At 35.2% G+C, this 25,483-nt stretch overlaps 1 protein-coding gene across 5 annotated transcripts in view; it reads right to left on the bottom strand.

The window, feature by feature from the left end:
* The window catches only part of CCSER1 (coiled-coil serine rich protein 1), a 617,512-nt gene that overhangs the window by 422,353 nt on the left and 169,676 nt on the right, over window positions 1–25,483 (bottom strand). For all 5 annotated transcript variants that reach the window (XM_052681483.1, XM_052681485.1, XM_052681486.1 and 2 more), the window contains exon 5: window positions 21,580–21,691. In XM_052681483.1, the coding sequence (XP_052537443.1) occupies window positions 21,580–21,691 (112 nt within the window). The remainder of the gene's footprint in view (window positions 1–21,579; window positions 21,692–25,483) is intronic.

Consider the following 25,483-nt stretch of genomic DNA (forward strand, 5'->3'; position numbering starts at 1 on the left):
CTTTGTATGACATAATCCATACAATTGCTTTGTATGGTATAGTCCATACAAGACTCCCTTCTTTAACATCTTTAAAATAAAATGACTACAACAGTGTGGAAATTGAGACTTAATTCAATATTGCTAGGCTTGAAGTTCAGTGGAAAAGGCTCAAAAATTACTGTAATACTATCACATTGCTCCAGCTCTGGTTTAAAGGAAAATATATTAGTTTCTAGAGTGAGAATGACAATAGGTTATAAAAACAAAAACACAACTATGAGTTAGTAAAGAATGAAATAAAACCAAAATTCTATAATATCAACAATCCACATAATTAATATTCCAGTATACTTTTCGTTTTTGTTCCAAACACATTTCAATACTATAAATGAAATTATACATTTCCATTTCATTGTTGAAGCATCGTTTCAGTTCCACCTGTGCAGTTTACTTCCAAGCATGTTGTACATAAACCTACTCAGAACAGCAATTAATAAAAGTGATAGGTCACCCCTTCAGTAAATACAGAAAAGACAATTCTGTATACAGTTCCTTTACCAAATTATTTGGTACCAAAATAAATGCCTCCTATTTTATTATGTGACATCTGCAGTATTAAACTGCAGAACATGGGGTTTTAGTCATTTAAAAAATACACCACCATGAACAACATTAACTTTTTGATACTGTTTAATACTGCTAAAACACTTTTTTTTTTTTTTTTTTTTTTTTAGCTCTATTACCTAATAGAATGATGGATGCAACTAAAGTTCTCTTAGATGAAATTCAAAATTATCCCTAACACTAAGGGTGCAGATTATTTTTGATACTTTTTAGCTCAGCACAAGTAAATATCCCTCCGTGTTACATTCTTACTATATTTGGATTACAGATCATGAAATTTCAGTATAACATCTGGTGTTTATTCTGAAAAAATCCACCTTGAACCAATTGAAAAAACTGTATTATTTGGGTTAAAAGTATCGTGTCAAATGAAAAGAACAAAAAGACACCATATACCCTGTTGAAATAAAAGCAGTGCATAAAACATGCTCATATAAATCATACATGCAATCAGCGAGTTTCCAAGAATGTCTCTTCACACAATAAAATTTTTTAAAACCTTAGCAATATCCAGTAGAGTTTTAAATGCTTATCTCAAAATGAGTTAATACAAAAGCATTCTTTCTTCGATTATTTTTTTTACTGAACCATTCTTTTCATAATTTTAGAAATCCATCGGTACCAGAATCTACAACTCAACATTAATTGAAATCATCTACACAATTCATTCTCAATGCAGATGAAGCTCTAGCATTAAATATCTAACAATACCTCTTGGCTACTTAGATCTTCCCCATAATACTCCTCTTCTGCTGCCTACCTAAGTTTTCCCATTCTTACATTGTACTAGAGATCATATCTGTTTTGCAGTAAGACCACTACATTTAATTAAGCTTAAAAGGTTTGTGCTCCATCTGTGGTTCTGCACTGGTAATTCCCATTCAGCTGAGCTACTAATCTTCCATTAACAAAGTTCCTTTTACCCAAAGAAAAAAGCCACTGCCAGCAGTTCAAGATAATAAAAGGTAGAGGTGAATTTTATGTGCAATGAGTGCAAACATTGTATTTCACAGATTTTCATCTACAGTGTCTAAAAGGCAATTGAGGATTATGAACTAATAAAATTAAATAAAAAATAATTTTATTTCAAATAAGATTTACTTTAAAGAATCCCTAAGCTATCAGTTTACTTTAAAAAGCAATCATTGAAAAAGGATAGAATTTATCAGTACCTTTTTTTGAAAAGGTGATGGCTTTGTCTATGATAGCAAATACACTTGCAGTTTTTAAGTTTCTACTTCTGGTATCTTATCCGCATGCTAAGATTTTGGCCTGACTTCACTTAACACTTCTGTAGCTCTTTTCCCAACACTAGCACAAAAAGTCAGCTATGGGAACACCACATTTGGATGGCTACAGCCCATCAGTTCATGCAGAACCAAAAAATACATTTAATCCAGAATTCAGCATATACAGTAGGAGATGAGGATAAATAAAGAGATTTGGCAGATAGATAAGGAGTCTAGTTTAATTTTTCTTTTTAAAATCTTTTTATCTACCTGTTATCAGCTTATATATTATAATTCCTAGTTAGTTGAGATTTATTTTAATGACTTTTGCCCAAATAGTTGAGATTTGTTTTAATAATTGTCATAGAAGAATGAGTTTTACTTAGGAAATATAAAGAAAAGAAATGAAGAGCAGTCAAGTCTATTTGTCATTTTGCCTTGTTTCTTTATCAGTTCCGACTATGACAGGGATACAGACTTCCAAAATCCCACTTCTTACTAGCATACTGCTAGTACAGGATCCTACATGCTAAATCCTCTACATCCTTTTTCTGTAACTTAAAAATGCTCTGGTAGATTTCACCTCTAGGTAACACTTCCTTCACTACTGTAAGATTTCTGTGGAAATCTTACAAGCGCATTGATCAAGGTTTGAATTGACACACTTGCCTGGCAAAATTCTACGAGATGCAAAGCAACCTTTGCTTCAACTAGAATACCAGGAGTAATTCCCTTGTTTTTCAAAAGGTGATTCAGGATCTTCATCACAAGTGGCTAGGATCCAGATTAAGCAATCCCATTTGGAAGAAGTCAGATCTTAAGTATCCAATAACTAATACTTAGTTGCAGCTTCATTACAGTGAAAGATTTCAGTTTTCCCTACTGAAATCACTATGGATGGCAAATGGATTTATAAGCATCATTAATATCTAAAGTGAATTTTAAATGTACATGTAATGAGGGACAGAAAAGGTAAGAGATCATCAAACGTCTTTTTAATGGCTGAAATCGCACAAGAGATTCTTTTGCTCTACAATCTTTGCTTCAAAAGAAAGAAATTGCTTAAATTATTCAGAATAAAAATCATGTCTGTTCTTTGCAAGGACACAACCTTCACCTCGTAATTACAGCTTTGTCTGTTGTCTCCTTCCATTGAAAAGTCAAAAAATTCTGCCTAATTCTGTTGAAATAAGAATTCTTTTATCTTTAATTTCTATTTCACTTTTTCTTATCACTATGTTAAATATTGCCATACAAAAAATATTTACATTTCACAGACCTATATATCATCTCAGTTTGCTTTTCCGAATGAAAAAACACTGGATAAAATAGCCACAAAGGCTTATGTACAGGCTTAAATTTCAATGGACCAGTTATAAGCTTAAATTTGGACAAGCATGCAGATCTTCATAGCATGGTATTTGAATTTTATAAATATATTAGCTTCATTATGACCCTTGCTAACTTCAGATATAAATGCATTTATGTTAACTCGTGTTTTCTGTTAAACTCAAAGCATGAAAATTTAAAGCACGGGAAAACACCCAAATGCCCCAATTTTACAAGATTAGATGTGTGTAACAACAGACATTTTCTACTAGATGTTGGTAGTCAGATAAGTGGCCTTGGGCAATACAAATTACTGGGGAAAAGAACTTGGCATAAGACAAGATTTGACATTGTATCTTTAAATAAGCAGACTTTTGAATGTCAGGAAATTAAAGCCACAAAACAAATCTCAACTATTAAACTGCTTTAGCTAACTCCACTGTATTTTCATTAATATAAGAAGTGGGAAAAAATGATAAGTCTTTTGAAGACAAAATTACAATTGCCACATTTTCTATTTATTGAACTGTGTAACTCGTGGTTATAAGTTACTGTTCTTAGCTAGCTTAGTTCATCACTATCCAGAAAAATCAGCAGCCTTAGGATAAACATCATTTTCAGTCAAAGTTTTCATAAAAATCTTGACTGCTTCGAGGTTTTCCATTATTTTACTTTTGACAGATGAATGAATCCTTTACAATCCAGATTTTAAAAAATACAGTCTTCAACCAATATGTGATGTGCTCATAAAAGCACCAGTATGCATCCAAGGTGACAGATCTTTAGAACAAACATGAATTTTTCATAGGTATGCTTGAATGAACAAGTTTATCCCTGTGTCATCAATATACAATGGGATTCGTAACCCCAAGAAACCTGAGGAGTAGACTGCAAGACAGCAAACTTGCTTTCTGCTCATCAGCATTCATAGAATAGACAAGGCTGAAGTGCATATTTTCCAGCAGCAGTCCTGATAAAAAAATACATATGCCTGTTAGAAAAGACTGTCCTAATGTAAGCAAGTACAGATTCAAGATTAGATGGCTCACAAAATGTAGCAGCTGTATTAGTCTGCAGATAACCCCTCCTGTAACAAAAACATGATTGAACAGAGACAAGCATGCATTCTTACACTGAAGCTTTATCCCTCCAGTGTCACTAAAAAAAATCTTTAGGAGGAGGGCTATAAAGTTAAAGAAAAAATTGAAGATATTTGAAAAGAAGCATCAGAGAAACACTGAACTATTTAAATTATAAATTGTTTAAAATAATTCATCTTCTATCTTTCAAAGGTAACCTGTTAGTAGTAACTATTTACTCATGCCAATAGTACTATGCAAACATACTCCCATCAAGTCAGGCAGCATTTCATTCAAGATAAAATGTTTTTGGTAACACTAATGAGTAAATGCTAAAATGCTAAGGTTTCTATTGTTTCTAGGCTTTAATGAAGGCTGCCTAGTAGCTATTTGAGGTTTCTTGTCATGGCACTGTATTGAACCACGGACACCTACAGGCATAGTTGCATATATTAATTCTTTGCGAAATATCTCTATAGATTCACTGTTATGAAGCAGGACGTCTCTGAGGATAAATCATGGGATTGCTTTGGACAACCTGATTTGTTTGCAAAGTGCATAGGAATCCAGTGAGGACTGCAGAGGTATCCCATTTTATCTGATGCACTTCTCTCCACTCTGGGTATGAATTTTTTTCTGCATTATGAAGAGTTCTTTAAGCCTACGTCATTAGTCTGGTTTTGTTGTGGTGTAAGGAAAATGTAGGCAACACTACTGACCCTTATGAAGGGTCAGTTAAAAACCTCTGGAGATACTTTGCCTATATGTATTTTCCAGTACATTGGGAATCCTTTCTGTGTACTACAGTAGTTAAATGTTTGGGGGAAGAGCTAATAAGAGTTTAATAATTTGCACAAGGTAAAAGAGAAAAGTGAAGTATTATAGTAAATATACTAACTTATAAGACACTGCTGATTGTTTTACTTATTTACTTATTACTTCATAAGTAATAAGGAAGATACATTTTGAAAATAGTTTCAGAAAGCATTTGACGTCTTGGGAAAATTAGCTCCTTCACCCAAATTAGGCTAACTTGATACAGACTGGAGCATAGGAAGTTAAATCTGACCACCATACAGACACTTGTGTGAAAGACAAGGTAAAATAAATACTTTAATTTGCTGGTCCCTTAAGGACAACTCTTCCATACTTTTCATAGAAGCACGCTTCATGCCTAGCTAGTGCAAGCGAAAACAATGCACAAAAATAAGTCTTCTGAAAAACCTGTTTAGTCCTGTGCTTACTCTGCAAAAATCATTTAAGAAAACAGGTAAAGGTGGCAAATCAGGACAATGGCACCTACAAGCCTAATAGATGCAAGCTTCTCTTATTTCATCTAAAAGAAACTAGTCATTTTGTAATATACTGACAGTTCAAAATCACTGGAGTACCCATAACCCCATCTATCAATCCTTCCTGATGGCTAAGTTCAAATTACTTTTTCCAATTCAGACAAGAAAAGCTGTATAATTGTACTCATTATGTTATTTTGTTGAATGTCAGACTTCTTGTCTTTTATTTTTTAGCAATGTACTGAGGTCATCTGCAAAGCAGTTGAAGATAAGTGAAGAAGAATAATTTTTGTTTACTATCAAAGCTAGAAAAAGACATACACCAGGAAAAGCTGTCCATTCCTCCTAAATCTACGTGGACTAACTGAGCAGTGCCTGCACTTGCTTTGCTCTCTTGCTACCAGTTACACTACCAGCCTAGATGAAAGGAAATAAGGTTAAAACAAGGAAATACTTCAAACAGATAATGCTGGTGATTGGTGGAAATTTGAAAAAGATTCACAAAGGACTTCTAAGGGGTTGGACTCGATGATCTCTGGAGGTCCCTTCCAACCCCTACAATTCTGTGATTCTGTGTGATTCTGTGAAAACAACACAAAAACATCAGTAATACAACTTACTACCTTCAGAGCTTCCAAATCTTCACAGAGAACGATGTCAAGGTCAGGGAATATTTGGAAAGCTGTGAATAGGTCAATGAGCTCATTCAACTCCCTAATGGTTCCCCTGTTTGTTCATTCTTGACAACAGTTTCCAGTTTGTCTGAGAAATGTAAGGTTATGCTAAAGAAAAGCATTTTCTTTCCCAAAATGCAGAATCCAGAAGGTTTCAGCTTACAACACTGTGCCTGGAAAATATGAAACACTTCCTTGTTTTTATGGCATCATGTAATACACACAAGCATAAGAAAGATCCCAAGCAAGTAGAAATCAATCTGGAACTCAAATTCACTCATGACTGCACACATACAGAGAGAGTGGGAAATAATTAAAATAGTAAAAGAGCACTTTTCCCAACAAATAATCTTCCCTTTTTCTTATATACAAGAGTGAAAAATGTTCCATGTCAGTCTCATAAGACTGACACACTGAAATATAACATCTAATGTCAAAGAGTTAAGATTTTACATAGATCCTAAATATCCCTGAACACAGATTTCTAACTTATCATACTCTTCTTTCAGCATGAAAAATAAACACACTGTATGGCACTTCACATTGACAGGTATGTACTCCCATTCCAGAAGCACGTACAGAATATTAGATGACATCATTAGAAAAGCTAATTAAAGTGCTGGTTTGTAGCTCAACATTCAGATATTCTAGTATCTAGTTAGAAAGAGGCATACAGAAACAACACAATTGTTCAATATATATTTAAAATAATAGTGGATAATGCATCTTCCAGACAGTTTCTTCTAGAAGAAATCGAGGAACATTCTCTTTAAAAAATTTCATGTTCTGTGATCAATGTAAGTCTGCTAATTAGCTCCAACTAGTTTCTCTGATTCCAAGTGACTAAATTTAGTTCCTAATTCTTGCAGATTGTACTAGTTTCAATACAAGACTCAGCATTACTGATCATCAAGCTTCTCAAGAAATTTTTCCATAGAATGCATTAAAAAAATCTCCTTTTTAGATTAATAAGAAATACCTTAAATACTTTGATTTAGTATCTGCAGTACTGCAAACTTGATGCTTTAAGTACTCACTCTGATACTCTTTCTTTAAACAAATACCAGAATTAAGGTACAACAATAATGTGAAGGACCAGAAACATAATAGAAATAATAAGGCTAACTCAAACACCAGATTTGTGCTCAAGAAACATTTAGATGTTATACTGAGGGACGTGGCTTAGTGGAAAATACTGGTGATTGGTAGACAGTTGGACTGAATGACTGTGGAAGTCTTTTCCAATCTTAGTGATTCTATGATTCCGTGATTTAGCAAAAGTAAGCATGGCATTCACAACGACTGTGCAATCCTACATTAATAACACTCAAGCTTCACTGAAACACAAACCAATAGTTTTCCCATACTTCTTCCTCCCCCAGCTTGTGCATACGTTATTTCCAGGTTAAGCACATAAAGAGAAAAGTATGCTAAAGCAAGTGTGAAACTACAGTACAGATGCCTTGAACTAAGATTTATGAGAATGGATTAGATTTTTTGTAAATGGCCCCAGAAATAAAATAATTTATCCATGCTGCTTTTTCATTCATTAATCCTCTTTGCAAAGTGCTTTGTGCTACACAAGTCAAAATCTCTAATGTCAATAATGAGTAGCAAAAGAGTGAGGGAAGCAGGAAGACCGAACAAAAAAACAACACTGTCATATTGTACAGAGACATTTGAAAGCTTCTGGTTCAAACATTTCATGTTATGTAATCTTTCTTCTTGGAATCCTCTTTAACTATCAACCCAATTTCTCTTGTATACACACAGTGGTTTGCCATGCTGAAAGACATTTAGATGTCTCCATGGTGACTGAAACCACTCTATTATATGTATTCAGTGGTTGTTTTTTCAAGAATAATCTATTATAATAGCTGGAATCAAGACTGTCCAGTGCGATTCAAATTATGGATTCCCTGAAGTATATCAGCCACTCATTATAAATTCAAGTTAACTTTCATAAATTTGAAATTTAAAAGTATTAAGTACATTTTGTTATGTACTATCACATGAAAAAAAAGTCATATGCAGATAGTACAAAGCTGGAAACAATAAACACTGCTTTAAGCAGGTGAATTTTATTGATTGCATCTTCAAATATTAGGATAAACAAGCCTTGATAAAATCAATATTAAAATTCTACATTAGAATGGGGATATGACTCCTTTCTGAGACTTTCTGAACTCTGGTTCGGCTTAGTAATTCATTTTTGTAATTGGCTTCTACCAAATTCCAAGTTCTCTAAATGTATTTCTGTCTCCTGATGACAAAGAAAAAATGATGTCTTTAAGAAACATAAGAAATTTGTGAGGATCGATTAAGATTTATGATTTGCCTTTTTAAGATTTATTAAACAAAACTTTTTTGGTGTTGTTTCTGTACTGTATTTACTCTGGATTATAATAGCATTATATAATTTTAAAATGCAACAGAGCTGAAGGGTAGAGAACTTGATAATCACTAGAAATAGTAAATAGTATTTATTACCACACAGCATAGTTGTATATGATAACATTTCAATTCAATCTGATATTAAAGAAAAATATATTAGGTATATACTAACTATATTTTATACATTTAAATAATTATTTTCTTTAATATCAAAATAAGATTTAAAAAGTAAAAATCCTGCTTCTGAAAAACATGCATTCTCATCATGCTGCGTGCATGCGTGCATTCTCATCAATTCATATATACTACCTTCTAGCTTCACCATTAGTTCTCCCTAGTAGGCTGTACTGTTGTTTTGACAAGAAATAAGTGACTTCTATTCGGCTATGAAAGAACATGGCATGTTTTTACGTTTTATAATACAATTTTCTGTACTAATTATTAATTGTAAACTCTGAGAAAATGATAAAAATAGATTTAAATAGGATCACAAAATTAAGGCTTAAAGTACAGTCTCATCAATAGGGTCCACTATGGAACCTTACTATAGGACAAAATAACTTGTCATCACCATACAATTTGTACATCTGGCAAAAAAGACTTCTATTTCTCCTGTTTTGGCTCTATACTGTGTGTATTAAATGTTTAGATAGATACAGTCAAAATTACATGAAATGATTCTGAAAATAAAGGAATGCCTTCTGTTCTTTGTTCTCATTATATTTGTTTTGAAGCCTTGAACTGAGGTCTCTGCCACATCTGCTCCTACTACTGTCAGGAGAGGTGAGTCCTTCTTAACTCAGTATCTTCTGAATTAGTAAACTTGGCTAAAATGACATATCAAGATTTATATTATAATAAAGGATATAGTAAAATCTGGAGGAGCAGGTTGGTATGACAGAGTTAAATGAACACTACCATATTTTCTGTTAAACACTCTATAACTTGCTGTATAAACAAACAGATAGCGAGGCAGATAGGTAGCTTAGCCAAAACTGCAGGTAATAAGCATGAATGATAAACACACAGGAAAATTTACCTCAAAGCTACCTCTCTTACTTTTCCCCTGCCTGGGCTTCCCTTTGTTTTTACCTCATAGCTCAAACCTAGTAATTCCTTTTAATCTTCGTTTCTCTTCCTTCTCCTTGTTTTGCTCATGCCAGGAATCTTCCTGCGATCTGAGGGATTTGCTGAACATAAGAAACAGCTGATATTGGAAGGAGAAAAAAAAAACTGAAGACAACAACAACAACAAAGAGAGAACTGCAGGTTAATTGGCAGCCCATGCCATACTTGGATCTGCTTTTGAAAAAACATCTCTTCTGTCTAATATATTCATGCTTCTTTTTAGTCAGACATCTTAATTTGCACAGGTCAAAACATGGAGCTCTGTGAGAACTTCAGAAGTCTGTAAGTGATTTAACCCCAGTGCACTACTGCAGTACCCCACATGACTGCTAGAACAAATGCAGATAAATATTTACATCTTGCTAATACTTCTAAAGATAATTAACTAAACAGTTCAGCACAGAAAGAAGTAGTTATGATACAAGCACTGTTCTCTTTCCCAGCTTCTCTTTTTTTGAAACATTGAACAAAGTTCACGTTGTATACTGCTGATATGGAAGCTCTAAATCTGGATGATAAATAGGTGGAACATTCTGCTACATATTTAATCAATGTTTTAGCAGCAGCAAATAGTTTTGATTTGCAACAAAAACTATATAAAGCTATATATTACTCCGTTGTATAACCATAAAGGAAAGATTACAGTAAAAGCAAAACAAGTTACAATCCTTCTTTGAGCCAAAGGACTCGTAAAATGAACCTGTTGTGGGTAACACACGTAATACTTACAGGTATGGCATGGGAAAAGAAAAAAAGCTTCCCTCACAAATTTCAGTGAAATGTTCCATAGTAGCCACATGCCTGGCCAGGCATGCTCCTGAAACAACCCAGCTGCATCCTCATCCTATACCACACAAGGAAGAAGTCATATCTGTTTCATAGACATACAGGTAAATTTTGCAGCATTGAGCTATCTTATATTAACTGTTACTTAGTGCAATAATTTGGTTTTATAACGTTATTTCAATATACTTGCAAATTTCTCTCTCAAACAAACCAAGTGCACCAACACTGCCTGTGTCCTAATGTGTTAACACAGCATTCCTTCAGTTTTACCTCCTCTGCTTCCTTCCTGCCCATCTCCTAGCTTTCCTTCTTTTTGCTGTAGGTGTCTTATATCGCACAAATGCTTGGCCACTAGATCAACTGGAAAAAGCCAGGAGAGGAAGAAGAGAAAAGAAAACAGCAACACTATCACTTCACCTTTCTACTTACAGCCATTGACCTCCGCATTCAGCAAATCCATGCAAGTAAATCACAATGTACTCAATTCTCAATGTAAACACATATAGAGTTACTAAAATCCATATTACCAGAGCTACTCGTAAGAACATTGAAAATGTAACTACAGGAACAAGGGTGATATTGTCTCCATAGCTTCATTATCCCCAGGAAAGAAAGAAGAATGAAAGAAACAATTAAACAAAGGAGCTGGAGGTGATGCTAAGAAAGCTGTTCTTAAAATTGTTTCTATGCTTTCTCTAATACCTCTTTTCACTCTGCAAGACAGAGCAAATCTTGCTCTTTAGGTTATGCACACTTCAGTTGCATCTCTCCTCATCTCGTTTTGCAAATTAAAATGTAAAATCCCACTGATGGTATGCTAAAAATAGCATGGTCACCTCCTCCCTCCCCATACAAGCATGATGCGACAGCAGGTATGCATAGTTTTCATGCAATTTACATGTAATTCATTCCTTCTTCATTATTTCTATATTCCAAGAAGCATGCTGATTCAATTTGGTTTACTGCAGCAGTACTCCTACTTAAATCAAGATATTAAGATTTTCATTAGCATAATATTTGCTAACAAAGTTGATAAAGAAAGCCACTGTGCCGGATGACGGTTTTTAGGAATGTTCTACAAAGTACAGGACTTAGAAAACCCCCTCGATAAAATTGGTAACACCATCACAAGGTAGTTTTTCACTGATCATATTTAAAAGAATATCTGAGTATGTTTTCACTGAAAGGAGACATTGAGTTAAGAACATACTCCAACAGCTATAACATACAATCACAATTGCAAATCTACCTAGATGTCCCTGACATCCCTCCTCTTTCCCCCATCTTTCAGTGTGAATAAGAAATTACCAAGAAATTCTGTTCTTTGTTATGCTTCAGAGATATTATCAAATTACTATGAAAGTGAAACAAATATATCGCTGATCTGTAATCTGTTCCCCCCCCCAGTTTTAATCTACAATGCATTTCTCTAACCAAATAAAGTACTTCAGGCTTAGCATTGCAGATACATATTGTCTTCATATTTGTTTCCCATTTTACAATGCTCTAATTGTTCACAAAAAATAACATAGCTGATTAATTTTTATATTTGAGCTGCAATTATGCTTTGAAATCTAATTTGTAAGGACAAGGGATTAACTTTAATACAAACACTACACACTTCTAAATTACAAAGCAAATTATCCTCTTGGTCCCTTCTCCCCCCCCCCATTACCACCTCAGAACACCTCAAATTGAGATTTTTGCTGCAATAAAGCACAGGACCAAACCTGGCTTAAACTCTCAGTGAGACAATAAAGCTCACACAATCACAGGTTGTGGCTCAAACATGACTTTAATTACAGCTTAACAACAGCAGATGCCTTTACATGCCAGAAAGTACAATTCTGTTTCTGGAGCACTTATCTAATATCACACACTTGCAATTAATTCTGTGCAAGCTTGAATCAAGTAAGTTAAACAAATATTTCTGTCTCAATTTTACAGCCATAACTTCTGTAAGTTCTTAAAGTTTTGGCATACAAGCAAAGGGAGTTAATAGTCATAGCTGGCACTTTACTCATTCTCCCACCTGAGTTCAATGGGCATTTGTCTGGCATTCTCAGTTCTGTATTTATAAAAAACATTTCTCTGGCGAAATCTCACAACGATTGTAAATTCTCTTTAGGCAAAACTAGGCATCAAGTTTAACCATGCATGAGGTGTAATGCTGCCTTCATAATTGCTGTAGGATGGCATATGTATAGACTACCGAAACATGTGTCCTCTCCAGGACTTCAGTAGCTGCCACATAGAATAATGGAGAGAACCAAAATTTATTGAAATAATACTTTTTAAGCAACACATGCTACAATTTAGAAAATCAACTTGTTAGATGTAGATCTCCAGATAAAATAGCAGACATCCACTTGCACACTCCCATTCCAGCTGCTCAGTCTCCTGGAACCTCTCAACCATTCCTGATTGCACTGCCTACAGCAACTTTTCTTTTTCAAGGAGTCAGGTAGGATTAAAGACTCCTAATACATATACATAATCATTCAAATATCAGCACACAATAAAAAACTCAAAACTTAAATTCAAACAAAAGTCATGTCTAGACATAACTATGTACTGTTACATTCCAATTAAAATGTATATTCTGAGAGTGTTTTGCAATGAATACTCAAGGACATTAACTTAGACAAGTTGTTCTTATTCCTACTACATGCTTCAACACAACCCAGCTCAAGCCAGTTGTACATATTTTTGATTTTGCACATTAAAAGATAATTTAGCAAAAAGCCTCCTTTCTGCAAGTTACTGATATTTAGTACAGCACACCACCAGTGTTTTCCAAGTTAAGCCTGTGCATCACTTAGCCAAAGAGACCAGGTGTTGGTTGCTGCGTTTGAGTTGATTCTGTCTGACTCATAATTTTCAGCAATTTCAAGAAAGCAGAATATTGTAAGCATTACGGTACAACACTTATTCCATTCTTGAACCAAATGTATATTGAGCACTTGCCTTTACCTATGTATCTGGGGTGACAGTTGGCATTGTTTCAATTCAGATATCTAATTAAATACTTCAGAATTACTGATTTTGATGTATTTTATTTTGGTAAGTTTCTGGAGTCAGAGTACAAGTAAAATCACACGATTAAAAATATGGCAGAAATGTTCAGTGGAGAACATGATGATTCACAGAAAATGAAGAAAACAACCATGAGAATGCATTTATGTTAATTTAAATTAGGAGTAAAAAAAAATTAATTTAGGTTTGGGCCGATGTGGATGATCCTACTCTGAAAGACATTCTTATTAGCTGTACATGACTAAAACAAAAATAACACTACAAAATTACAAATTTATATAATTTTAGGTACACAGGTGGAACAAAACCATCTTTTACTGTAGCTTGAGGCTAAATCATTTTCTAAATTTAACTCTAGTTTACTGAGAAAATATTTATTGCATTGACTTCAGATCTCATTAAGAAATTGTAGCCATTGAAGCAATTATGTTGCCCATTTCTAGCTGATGAAGCTGGGGAATTCCACGTGGCCATAATTACATTATGCCCAGTTTGCATAGTTCACTATTTAAAGACAACTTCAGTTGCACCCTCTGCCAATTTAAGCTATTTTAACTATTTAGTCTTCAAAAGTTCTATATATTTGTAACTCAGACACACCATCCTTCAGCAGTTACATTCTCTACACATCTTCATTTCCTTAATTTTCTTTCATTAATTATGATTAGCAATTGTGAGAATCCTTCTTTGTTTTTTTGGCTGAAAGCTTGCTTCCTGAGGTATCTCTTGTGATAAGACTGAGTGATTCGTTGAGGAGGCAAGCGATGGGTGCTAATCATGTGACAACTGATATCACTTTGGGAGCATTTGAAATCCCTTCCTCCAGAGCTGCTTGCCTCTGGAAGAGAGTGTTCAGGAGTGTTTATTGGTGGAAGATCTGGTCTGTGACTAAACAGCTCCAGCTAGGTATGGGAAAATTGGGGAATGATACCATCATGTTCTGTGAAAAACAGGGTGCAGATGGGCATCCCTCTCCCTCTTCTCTGCTGGCAAGGCCCAGAAGATAGGAACAAAGGAGTTTCTGCTCAGACCCCAGAGCCAGAAACTGCCACTCCAAGGAGAGCTGACTCGACCACTTTGAAACCACTGAAAAGGGGCCATCATCACCATGGTCACCGTTGTTGTTATCATTGTCGTCGTCAATAGAACAACTCTGCCTGACGACCCACCACTACCAAAGATCAAAGACTGAACTACGAACCTTGCTGGATCCATGGTGGTGACTATCTCCCTCTTGCTTCCTATAAAGACTCCTTGCTTCTTCTTTTCTATTGCCCTCCTTCTCTTCCCCATTAACCTAATTCATAATAGTGTCTGTCCTGCCCTTCCCCATTTCCCTAATTAAGATCTGTAATAAACTGATCGGACCAACATTTCAACCGTTGTTTGTTTATCTCACGCCGGTTACATAGATAATAAAAGAACCTCCTCTCCCTCCTATAAATCGGAGCGAGACAGCAACACAATGATACAATGCAATAGCCTTATTTTGAAGTGAGCACAATTTCTCCAACACGGGAGTACTGTAGCATTCTTGACCCTCCATACTTTGACTCAATTAAGCACCTTAATTAATATTCCACACCTTCAACTCTTAAAGAAATACCACTGAATGCAGTCATATCAGCAAGAATTCAAATACCTTCTGAGCACTTGCACAGAATAACCATAGAGACTGTGGAGTCCCCCTCCTTGGGCATCTTCAAAAAACTGTCAAGATGTGGTCCTGGTTAATGTGTTCTGATGTAAATCCTTATCTAGTTTGCTTTTCTGCCAGTCTTTCTTATGAATACCTGGTTACTGAGACTGACAAGAAACATGAGAACACTCTACATCAGATACATACTTTCTGCCTTATTTGCTTTGCTGTACCATCTTATTTTCTTCGCACAACCATTAGCAGTTTCGCAAATGTACAAAATTTATTTTCCTACTGTCAGTGGCAAGACACAGAAAACAGTAGAAATAATAGAATACAGTGTGTTATTGGTTGTTTTTTAAAGCAAACAAAAGAAGGTTATCAATCTAAGCCGCCTACTGAAGACATTCATGTGTTGGTTTATGGAATAGCAAATAATTAAAAAAAAAAAAAAAGAGTAAATATCCTATATTTCCTATTTTCTGAAATGTTTTCCATTCTAGAAATGAGTACATGAGTAGAGTGAAATAACTCATTTTCCCATTATGTGCAAAAAGCACATAATATACGTTGATGTACACTGAATCTACAGAACTGTTATATCCATGAGTTATAGTTTGTTTTTCCCTCTGCTCTACTGCAGAGAGAAGAGAAATTGGAATAATCAAAAAATGAGTTCTGAATCAAATATAACAGCTTAATGGTGCCTTTTAAATAAAGTTGATTTGTTCTTTATTACATTGATTACGTTTTTATTATCAATTTGTTACATAGTGAATATACTCAGTTATATATTTATAATATGCTTTTCTTTCTAGTATAAAAATTAAAGGTTCAAAAATCTAGCAGAAAACATTTTTCCAAGAGATATTTACGTCTTCAAAGAGAAACTAGTATTTCACTAAGTTAGTAGTTCACTAACTTTAACAAAGGAAACCAACATCTATTACTATGAAAAACACGGTTCATCCCCTATTTCTTAACTAGGATATATATAAATATTCTGAGGTAAGAAATATATTAACATGCTAAACCCATCTGTTCACTAAGGCCCCCATTAAAGTCACAGACCCTACCTTACTTCAGAAAGTACCTTCCCAGACATACCTACTGCAATTTCCATATCTGCAGATCGTCTGTCATGTGAGCGAGAGACAGGCAGCACTTAGACTATGTTCCACAGACAAAAGAACGAAACAGCAAGGAAATTTCAATTATAGTGCGATTTAAATTTACGAAGAGAAACAGCTGCACAACCACCAGCAAAGGAGGGGTGCTACAGGGTACTGTGAGGAGCACAAGTGCCAGGGAGGAGAGATGACTGTGACTCCATCACATTGCTATGCATAGTGAGAAAAAGCAGAGGAAGTGGCTCATGAAGAGAATGGGTGAGAGCACGGAACAACAAAGACATTGTCATGTGCACAGCACAGCCTTCAAGGCCTGAGCCCACAAGACACAGGTCCACTTGGTTCCCCAAGAAAGAGCTCCAGTACCTACACACGAGGCAATTTTTGGAACGCATCTGGCCCTTACATAAATATATTTGATTCTTATCAGTTCAGTAAGTGATTTTGATGACACATGACAACTGACAATATAAGTACATTGCACTACAAACTCTTTACCCAATTTTGAAGTACTTGCTTTGCAGAAATTGATATAAATTCTATCCCTTACATATCACTAAAACGCTGTGCTAAGGATACTGCAATTCAGCTGATGTGTCTTTACTGCTTCTCATCTGAGTTGGAACCACAGCTTTCAAATCAGTGTATTTCCAGAGCAACAACAGGCACCCATATACCATTAGTATTACGCAAGGAGTGACGCACGTTTTCAGAGCAGATCATCACAATTGTCTTGGAAACTGAAACGGTTCAATCACCTTTTATCAGATTGTCCAAACGAGTCTGAAAAGCATTCATTTCACACATTACCAAAACAAGCCTGCTTGAAAAGACTGTCAAACCAGATACAAACCTTGCAGTGGGGTACCACAACCTGACAGTAGAGGATCACTCTTCATGTCATTCTTAGGGGCAGAGAAAAGAACAGTCACTTCAAGGGGAAAAAATTATTTCCAGAAATTTATCTAAATACTACATATATATATATATATATATATATATAAGTAAAAGATGGAAGGAGAGAAAAAGGAAAAGAAAACCTGCGAGTGAAAGAAATAGTAGAATACTTTATTTATTTCTTTTTTTCAATTTCCCTTGAAAAAAATTAGGCAAGGCTGCAAAAATCAAAAGGCATCAATCAGTGTCTTCAAATGTAACAATTACATTTTCACAAATTGAAGATCAAACAATTAGGGAGTTTGGAGTTTGGTTTGAGCTGGAAGGGACATTCAAGATCATCTACTTCTAACCATCCTGCTATAGGTAGGGACACACCTCCCTCTAGATCAAGTTGCTCAAAGCCCCATCGAGTCTGGCCTTCAATGCTTTCAGGGAGGGGGAATTCGTAACTTCATTGGGCAACTTGTTCCAGTGTCTCATCTCAATACCTCACAGTAAAGAATTTCTTCCTGATAATTAGTCTAAATCTAGTTTTTAAATTTAAACCCAGTTTAAAACCATTTCCCCTTGTCCTGTTGCTACACGCCCTTATAAAAAGTTCCTCCTCAGCTTTCCTGTAGGCCTCCTTCAGGTAGTAGAAGGCCGCTATAAGGTCTCCCCAGAGCCTTCTCTTCTCCAGGCTCAAGAGCCCCAGCTCTCTCCGCTTGTCTTCACAGGGGAATTGCTCCAGCCTTCTCATCATTTTTGTGGCCCTCCTCTGGAGTTCTTCTTGTGCTGGTGACCCCACAGCTGGACACAACTCTCCAGATATGGTCTCAGAAGAGCACAGTAGAGAAGCAGAATCAGCTCCGTCAACCTCCTGGTCACACTTCCCTTGATGAAACATAGTCATCACCATTAACTATGCATTTTAGTTGGCGATTAACAAGAGCCTACATGCTTTGCTTGTAAAAATCTCATCAGTGGAGGGGACACACTGCTGCTGTGGTTACTGCTAAAATGCACCAGTCCCCACCTCACTGTGCTCGCATCCACTATTAGGGCTCCACGGCACAAACGTTCAACAAATATCAATCAGTGTTAATTGGGTGCAGTGTTTTCTGCACGGAGGAATTCAGTTGCACATCTTTGCTCCATACACACTCCCACATCAGATGCCACTTGTCAGATGGCCCCATCTGCTGCCATCTGTTGCATGGCAACAAAACATTGGAACGAAGGTTCAACCTCTACTGCCATAACACCAACTGATGGTCTCTGATGTCATGGGCTAAAATAATAAGACAGAAGGCATTAGTTTTGGAACAGCCATTGTACATACACAAAAACCTTCCGAGATGCCAAACTGATCACCTGTACTAAACAGTGCAGCACGTTGCTTGAAGGTATAGTTCTCTCCCTTATCCTGATTCCCATGAGTAAGCACCTAACCAGTCACTGTGATTCCCCACACAGTTCCCTAGATATCATTAAGAAATTGCCTCCTGGAGAAATGTTTTGCAAGTTCAAGAAAAATAAAAGGAAAAAAAAAAAACAGTCTTTTATTTCTCCAATCCTGACATTATCTAATCACTGACTCTTCAAAGAATTCTGCATTGCTGCTACCATTTCTGGCGTAATATTTTGCTGGTTAGAGTAAAATTACATTAATCAAATACAGTGCATTATTTAAAGTCACTGAACAGCTTCTGTTTAAGTCCAAACATCATTAGTCAAATACTATACAATTCACACTAATGGTATTTTTTCTCACTCAGGCATCACAGTTTCTTGTGTCCTGAAAATTTTGCATATAGTTCCACTGAGGTTTACACAGTTGTTTTTAATTATTTGCAACTTTTTATTATCTGATTTTCACTAATATGTACTTTTTGTGTCTTGGATTATACATTGCTTCCTTACATAGTTTCAGAAAGCATTTTGACATACTCTGACATACTCTGTCCACAGTCCTAAAACTCAGCAATATTTGCTCATTGCTAGAGAGCTGACCACTGCTCAATCCTGTGATATTCAATTTTGGGACAGGCAAGTCATAACCACTGAGGTACATATGCAAAAGTAAGCATAAAAATCTAAGCATGAAGGTTATTAGGTCATTTTCAGTAAGATCATTACAAACACAAGTAATTACAATTCATCTGTGCACACAACATGAACACTGCACTACTGTAAAGGAAATTCGATGTGTGTCAGGAGCTTCTTCTTGCTTAATGTCTACAGTGGAGAAAAACAGACGGTACTTGGATATTTAGACAATCTCTAAATCTTCAGTTGTAAACAGGTATGGGGACAAAGATCTACATGCATAAAGTGACAAGATAAAAATAAATGGGACACTGCTGCTTTACAGCACTTCATATCTCCTTAAAGCAATATACTTCGTCCAGCCTACATTCCTACAGTTACACTGAATGTTTAGAGACAGTTTACTGAACTCCTATTAGAACATGTAAAACTCTTCCAGAAAGATGTTTGTTTCATTTCTAATATATTTGTAAGAAATGTTGGTTTAAACATGACTGTTAACTAAGCACAACCTTTTCTTTTTTTTTCTTTTTTTTTTTTTTTTTAAAATGAAAGAACTCCAGAGCTACAAGTTAAATTTTTAGAAGTGCAAATTGGAGCAGAGGCTACAGCACGGTACTTAGATATCTGAGCATATTATATACGTCTAATAACTTAAATAACTTAAAGTATATCACTAGTCAGGTTGTAAAGAATAAAATAATAAGTAAAAAACAAAGTATATTAATATACTTGCTAATATCACAAGCCAAAGGGGAAAAGGAGATATTATCATAAAAGTCTCAAGTACTTGTTAAACACATAAAGGACCTTCCTTTAAATTCATAAGGGATTATGAAATGCTGAAACTGCTGATAGTGGAGAAAAAAAGGCAATAACATAACAGTGCAGCCTTACCTTTTAATGGAAATGAGGCAAAAACGTACTATATTGTTTGAATTAACCACAGTTTGTATTTCAGCATAGCTACTCTGCAGCCTATTGCCTTCCCAATCTTTTCATAATTAGAAAGCCGCATAACAAAAACATTCAATCAAATAGATGCTAAGAGTATTTCAGACATTACTTCACATATAGGAGACAGACAATGTACTACGTTAAATTTTCAAATACATGTAGACTAGGAAGAAATGGTTCTATCATCAGACTGAAAGAAAGGCCACAATAAGTTACTGACTTAGGCCATAGACCTGTACTAAGACTAGACGTACATGAGGAAAAGAGACTTTATACCTCCCGTTAAAGACACTGTATAACTAGTAACAGATGTGGCAGTGCAAACATTTCAATCTGACCCAAAGGTTTCAGGTCTAATACCTGATTCACTGAATTTTTGACGGTGTGGGTTTGTTTTGTTTTGTTTTTCCGTGTCCAGCTTTACATTCATCAGGATCTCCAGGACTTTCTCCGCAGGGCAGCTCTCAAGAAGTTCTCCTCCCAGTTTGTATGCATACCTGAGATTGCCCTGAACCAAGCTCAACACCTTGCACTTGGCCTTGTTAAACCTCAGCAGGTTCTTGTGTGCCTGCTTCTCAAGCCGGTCCAGGTCCCTCTGGATGGCATCCCTTCCTTCTGTTGTATCAACTGCGCCACACAAGGTGAGCTTAATCCTACTATCCAGGTCATTGATAAATAAATTGAAAAGGACCAGACCCTAGATAAACCCTTGGTAGACATCACTCATGACCGGCCTCCCCCTGGACATAGAACCATTGACCACAACCCTCTAGTTCTAACCATGTCAAATCTCTCCACTTTAGAAACAAGAATGTTGTATGGGACCATGTAAAAAATTGTTAGGGAACAACCAACCTGTCTGATATGTTTTGGGTATGATTTTTGTCTAACGTAAGATATCACATTACACTCAATTTCTTAGAATTTCCGTGGAAGATCACTAGCATATTTTTGAGGATGTCATCATGTCATTATAACACAGTAGTAAAAAAAGGCACTGAAAAATATTGAAGTATCTCAAATGAGAAGACCATTTAGGAACTAAGATCTTTCTAAAAAGCAACTGAAAACTGAGATGAATGAGAGGATTATTTAAACAAAGGCAATCACTCTGCTAAGCTTATTAAAAAGTAAATTTTTCACAAGATAAATAAGCACTCTTTTTGTATACTTCATTATCAAAACCTTGGATAAAAAGGTAGACTAGTGAGAAAAAGAAGCAGCCTAGTCACAGGTCAATTTCTGTTTATGGAAACACCTAAGCGTAACCCCTAGTGAAACAGAAATGAGGCGTATAAACGCATCCACAAGAATGAAAATACCCTTTGTTCACATTGCATTCATAAATGATCATGTTATTTGAATAACTCACTGTTTAGACGCTTCAGGTTTTGGCATCTGTTCTTTCTTCCTTGTATCCACTGTTGGGGTAAGTACTACAGCAGCACATGAGACTATTGACTGGTACGAGTCTTCTCGACAAACTGCAAAGACAAAAATCCCAGTGTTGAAGTGATCTCAGGGTGTATTTTAAATGCTGAAAGAAAAAAAGTATACATATATGTGTATACATAAATATATACATGTAATAAGTCATGCTGTGATAGCCCAAAACAGAAATGATTTTCCAGACTTTGCTGTAGTCATCTGTGAAGGAAACATTACTGTTTCTATATTTCATAAAGTGGTACTTCTATTTCCCATAGACTGGTATATCCACTCTCATTTTCTAAGTTTCACCTGGCACAACATATGATGTCAATTTGCAATATCTCTTTGATCCACGTGAGTCTGTAAAAGGACATGTATTTCCAATTCAGAATTAACATACAATGCACTTCTTTCTTCATCACAGATTAAAAATGAGAATAGAAATTAAGGAGAATTATAATCTATTTAAAAGAAATTCTGACAAGTAGTTTTTTGTCTTACATCTCATACTTTGAGCCAAAAAGGCCAAATCCAAGTGGTTTAGAAGTGATATCTGATACTTTTATTCATATTTTCTCTAAATACAAATTATTTACGTATTATAGTGCTAGTTGATATGACTCAGATGATATTTACAACTAGAAGAACAACCACATATTTCAATTGAGCATCTGGCTCAATTAGCACTAATAAAAGAACACCCAGAAGTACCTGACCTCCATACAAGCAGCTATTCTTGTTATATGTTATACATACTCCAAAATCTCAGGTGTAAATGTCACTAGTAATATATCAGCACAGCAACCATCCCCCCCTTACTGCTAGGTGTTTCAAAGATAGAAATTTCCTGTACAGCCAAGATGTACCTTTATGTAGCAAGCAGAATTTGGAAGCAAATGCTCATTGCAGCAAATAAACCACACCAGTTTCCTATATTATACATTTATGGTACTATTTTATGTCATATGTGAACAAGAAGAAATGTGGTGATTCATCTTTTAAACAGATCACATCGTAATTTACATGCATAACATACACCACTATGTAGGGTTTACATGTGCGTATACACAGCCAATAACATCAACTGTAACAAGGATGACTGTCACAAGTTCTCAAGGATTAAAAGCCAGGAAAAACCTATTTCACATTTGTACAAGGTTGAGAGCTGAGAATATTGAACAGTAACATTCATCAGTATTGATTTCTGAGAGTGTATCATCCAACCTTCACAATCATGTGCATTCTCCTTGCTGACCACAGGCAATTTGTCATTTGCAAACGCTTCAGCTACACAAGGTCTAAAATTCAAGTAAAAATGTCATTCATATTGCCTTGATTGGATGCCAATGCAGAACAGCTAATAGTGGCATTTTACCCAGAGTTTTATTAAAATTACATTCAGAATGAATTCAGCATACATCAAGACACATGGCATGCCCAACACACACCCTGGAGCAACGTCTAGTGCTTTAAGGCTGCTTGAGAATAGACTGTAAGTAATAGGACAGAAAAGGATCGAGTATTTAAAATAAAGGTCTGAAATGTGTACTTTTGTTTTTTAAAGTAATTCTGAGCCATTTGGTAAGAAGCACGAACATCCTAAAATTGGGCTTCTTCTAAAAGGAAGAAAATCTTTTTTGCAGAGTACATGTAATTATGTCTAATGCATTTTACGTTCTACAGTGTTTATGGCCATTTGTTTAATTTGTTTAATTACTGATGCACACACTGTGCATGGCAGACACATAAGATGACTAGTAGTGACACATGACTTCCCATATTTTGAAACCAGTGTTACTCAGTACTTGATCATTATCACAAACATCCATCCCCCAAAACATGCTGATACCAAAAGAAAACTTGCCATACTGCTTACAGGTATGTAAGAGAAACATATGTTACAGGTTCCTTCACAGAAAAATGTGGAGAGAACTAGTGCAAAATGCATTGAACTAGAGATATTACATAAAAATAAAATAATTTCGTCATTTTTGTCCTCCTATCTCGCATTCAACCAGCAGATGATGTATTATCATGTGCTATTTGTTAGGTACAAAGAAAAGCACAAAGTAGTATCTTCTCACTACAACCAATGACTGAATATGTACAAATAAAAACATTTATATAGATTAGACTCTTTGTTTATAGACAAAGAACTGCAAAAAGTTAGGTTTGTCAGAGGGCGATACTGAAATTCAGTGCCTGAATTTTAACCTGATATAAAAAAAAAAAAAAAAGGACACAGTAAATAATTATTTCCTTTTTTTTTTTTTTTTTTAGAAATGTTGTGACACTTGACTATCATGTCATTAATTTACTTGTAAAAGGTCTGCTGACATCACATAGCACAACAGAGTATGATCACCCACAGTCCATCAAAGCAGCTTTACAAAAGGAGTTAAAACAGAAAATTGCAGGTAACAAAAATGACACTGCTCGTCTGCCAGTCTTTATAAAATTTCATGAATGAATTAAAATCTATAATTGCCTTTGTTTAATAATTAATATTACACAGGGATTGTATAATCCCCTAATTTACAGCTAAAGAAAAACCTGGGTCATCTGGTGATCTGCGTTCGTAGAATTTATTATCCTTCCATTCAAGACAGAGATAAGCTTTGGTACAGCTTTTGCAAGCTGCTGTGATGCCTCCATTTTATCTCAAGCTTCAGTGCTAACAGTCACAAGTCATTGTGGGATAGTATAATTAACTAAAATGTCATGAATAGTGACAGCATTTAATTTTTATCTACTGGAGTGCATTCCTTTATTATCTGTTCATAATGTTCATTAAAATAATGAGAACGTGCTTGAATGAAGACTCATCTTTAACAATGATAGGGATGGACTCTACTCTATTAAGGAGACTATTTTCATACTTCAAACTTCTCTTAAGTCTCATTTCTTTCATACGCTTTTTTTTTTTTTTTTTTAAATGTATCAGTGGGCAATGTTACCACCCAAAAAGCCAATTACTGACTACTACATTTTGGACTCTAACTAGTTTAATCTGTTTAATCTGAGTCTCTTAAGATTCCCTAAGTACTACAAACATCATAACGTCAAACCAGTACACTAAAAGATTACCCCTTTTAACCATAATCCTCTCAAGTGTCCAGCTGGCATTTTAAAAGACAGTAAGAACTTTACAAATTTATCCTTACCACATGAATTTGTGAAGAAAATAGAAAAAGCAAATATTTTAATTACTTGATCTGGTATTTGAAAAATCTACCAATCACCAATGTAAACAGCTGGTCCAGTCTACAATACTATTCCTGAAATGACCACGCAAGCTCATTCTCTGCCTCTTATCACTACTTATGAACAAAAACAAACAAGACATCACTCACATGGGAATGGTAAATTCATGTAGCTAGTTACTTTACCTCTTTTACTTCATATTTTCTAATCTTCACTTTTTTGCAACTTTTAGTATTGTTGGAGATGCTTTGACTGATTTCTGCTGAGCATTTTGCCACATAATTATAATTGTATCCTAGGATATTACATGGAAAGTTCGCAAAATTCCTCATTACAGTCATTCATTTCACCCTTCCATTTTGTCCTAGCTCCATGCTGTATAAAACCAAGTTGCCTTTTTTTTTTTTTTCCAGTGTGAATAAAACCCATGCCCTTTGCTTGCAGTATGTAGTAAGTCACGTGAGACATTGTATTATGTGTATATAAAATACTCAGGGTAATAATACAAGTAAAAGCTTCTACATTTGTAAATCATCCCCAAAATCCTTACTTTGTGTGTATATATACTATAGTACCTCTGTCAACCTTTAGCATTCTCTTAACTTTCTCTTTTCAGTTGCAATAAGATCCCAAAGTGGTAA

Source organism: Tympanuchus pallidicinctus, unplaced genomic scaffold (assembly GCF_026119805.1).
Source record: "Tympanuchus pallidicinctus isolate F22 unplaced genomic scaffold, pur_lepc_1.0 scaffold2, whole genome shotgun sequence".
NCBI classification, from domain to species: domain Eukaryota; kingdom Metazoa; phylum Chordata; class Aves; order Galliformes; family Phasianidae; genus Tympanuchus; species Tympanuchus pallidicinctus.